At 32.1% G+C, this 2,505-nt stretch overlaps 1 protein-coding gene across 2 annotated transcripts; it reads left to right on the forward strand.

Annotated features, from left to right (window-relative positions):
* Positions 1-226: 226 nt before the first annotated feature.
* LOC111381908 lies at positions 227-2,300 on the forward strand. 2 transcript variants are annotated; one of them, XR_002700425.1, is made up of 3 exons: positions 227-331; positions 1,937-2,146; positions 2,250-2,300. XR_002700425.1 is itself a non-coding variant. In XM_023005755.1 (3 exons), the coding sequence occupies exons 1-2, from the start codon at positions 1,162-1,164 to the stop codon at positions 2,137-2,139; spliced, it is 420 nt and encodes a 139-aa protein (XP_022861523.1). In that variant the 5' UTR covers positions 1,076-1,161; the 3' UTR covers positions 2,140-2,146; positions 2,250-2,300. The 2 variants fall into 2 exon arrangements, 1 of the variants encoding a protein (XP_022861523.1); XM_023005755.1 differs by lacking the exon at positions 227-331 and adding an exon at positions 1,076-1,378.
* Positions 2,301-2,505: the final 205 nt, after the last annotated feature.

The following is a 2,505-nucleotide window of genomic DNA, read 5'->3' on the forward strand; positions in this document are numbered from 1 at the left end:
GGAAAGATTATTTAGGATTCATTTCTCACCCAAAAAATGATGTTGTAAGATTTTTTGAATGGTTTTATCTAATGTTTTGAAAACTGGACCGGACCGGCTGGTTCAACCGGGAAAATCGGGAACCGGTTTGAAATCTGGTCCGGTTAGCTTTGAAAACCTTTTAATTAAAAAACCGTTTGAGAACCCATTGGACCGGCCGGTTTTTTATAAACCTGTAACCCGCTACCGGTTAGAATAAAATCGTGAAAAGAAAGAAAAACCCTTATTCCCTATTTCAATTGAAATCAAACTCCCGTCTTTCTCTCATCTTCATAGGCCGCATCAATAGAAGGTAAATTCCAAAATCCTCTACTTTGTTCTTCAATTAAATCTTGTTCTTCCATTAATGGACTTCTAAAGCAGGTTGGTTTGTTTCTAAATACCTTGATTTTCATTGTGTTCTTTTTTTTTTCCAGAACTTCTCGTCTTTTCCTCCTAGATTCTAATTAATTTAAGAATAAGAATTATTTACTTTTCATATATTTGTAGTTTTTGAATAACAATTTTCATATTTGATATGTGAAATTTATTGAAATTTGTATACTTTTTTCTTCCCAGTTTGCGTAGCTTTAATGTGCATTTGGAAGAGCAGAAACCCAACCTTTTCTCCACATAATTCTGTTATTATATTGCCCTTTATTCATTTCTTGGGTTATTGTTGACTTGTTTTGATGAGGTTTAACATAAGCTAAATTGCTTCATTAATGGTGGTTTCTTGGAATTTTACTACCCATAGAAAATACAAATTTGGTCTTCTGAAATGTTGGTGTCAAATAGCTCAATGAAAGAAAAGTGAATAGTCTCTGGGCTTTTATTTGGAATTTGTTTTTCCATTTTTGTCAAAGGAGTACAATTTGTTGTTTGGAAGGTTGAAGGAATATTATGCTTGGTTTCTCACAATAAGTTCCTTTTTATACTGTATCTAACAATTTATATAATTGTTAGTCAGATTTTGGGTTGTACTTGTGCCTTTGTGTAATCCCAAACTTATCCATCAACAAAGAAACTTGAGTTTTGTTCTCTTTTTCTCCTGCCTTACTGGTTTCTTGGTTTGAAAATTTTACTGGTAATGGTACTCTATCTAACTATGGTTATTTTAATTTCTTTTACTTAGGAATTAGGATGGATGACAATACTCAGTTTTCAGAAAGGCAATCTATAGGTTCCACACCTTCTAGCCATGCAAAGACTGATCCTGCATGGGAACACTTCTCGTCTAGTCGTGATATTGACGGTAAAGTTTGTTATACGTATCTTTATTGCAACAATAGCTTTAAAGGTGGGGGAATTAATAGAATGAAATACCATCTTGCTGGAATTAAAGGTCAAATATCTCAATGTAAGAAAGTTCATTTTGATGTTCGAATTAAATTTCAAGGAGTTCTTAAGGATATATCTAAAAAAAACAAGATGCTAAAGAGGCTCATGATTGTACTTTTGGGAATGATTATATAGATTTAGAAATTAGAGGAGAGGAAATAGAAGAGGATATTCAAGAAATACATGTGTCTTTAGAAAAACGAAGTCAAGAAAAAGGGAAGAGGAAAGCAAGTGACACTGATATGATTAAGGAGTGATGGGATAAACATCTTCGTCTTAACATACATGCAGCAGCTTATTTTTTCAATCCTGCTTTCATTTATGAAGAAGGATTTTGTCAAAAAGCAGAAGTCATGCAAGGTCTATTCAATTTGCTTGAAATCAAAAGTATTTGTGGTGATGAGACAAAAGCAATGGGGAAGATAAGGATGTATCGAGAACGTGAAGGGAGTTTTGGAAGGCAATCTGCATGTAATACTAGAAAATCATTACAATCTGGTGAGAAATTGTATTTAGTTATTTATTGTTTATTTTAATAGTTCTTAGCGCTTGAAACTAATTTTATTAAATTATGCAGATGAATGGTGGAAATTGTGTGGATCTAGTGCTCCAACTTTGCAAAAGATAGCTATTCGAATACTTGGTCAAACAGCTTCTTCTTTAGGATGTGAAAGGAATTGGAGTGTCTTTGAACGTATTCACACACAAAAAAAAAAAGAAATAGATTGGAGCATCAAAGACTCAACGATCTTGTCTATGTTACGTATAATTTGCGATTGAAGAATAGGTATATAATCTTAAACTTTTTACCACGTCAAGAGTTTATTTTAATGACTCATTTATTTGATATATTTTCTTTATCTAACTACTACTCATTTACGACCTTATAGGCGTTATTATAAGAAGAGGTCTTCTGATCCAGTTGATTATGAGTGTATTGATAAGACAAACTGTTGGATAGAGGAAGAAGTGCCACCACAGGATTTCGAGTACGAAGACTTAGATAATGCTATTTATGAAGAAAATACAATTTCCAATGTTAATGATCATGAAATTGATGATAATGTTCAAGGTTTGTAAATAATCTTAACTTATTGTTTTTTTTTTAAATATTAGTCAAGTATTTTTATCTAATATATTGTTACG

The sequence above is a fragment of the Olea europaea genome, unplaced genomic scaffold (assembly GCF_002742605.1).
Source record: "Olea europaea var. sylvestris unplaced genomic scaffold, O_europaea_v1 scaffold239, whole genome shotgun sequence".
Lineage (NCBI taxonomy): Eukaryota > Viridiplantae > Streptophyta > Magnoliopsida > Lamiales > Oleaceae > Olea > Olea europaea.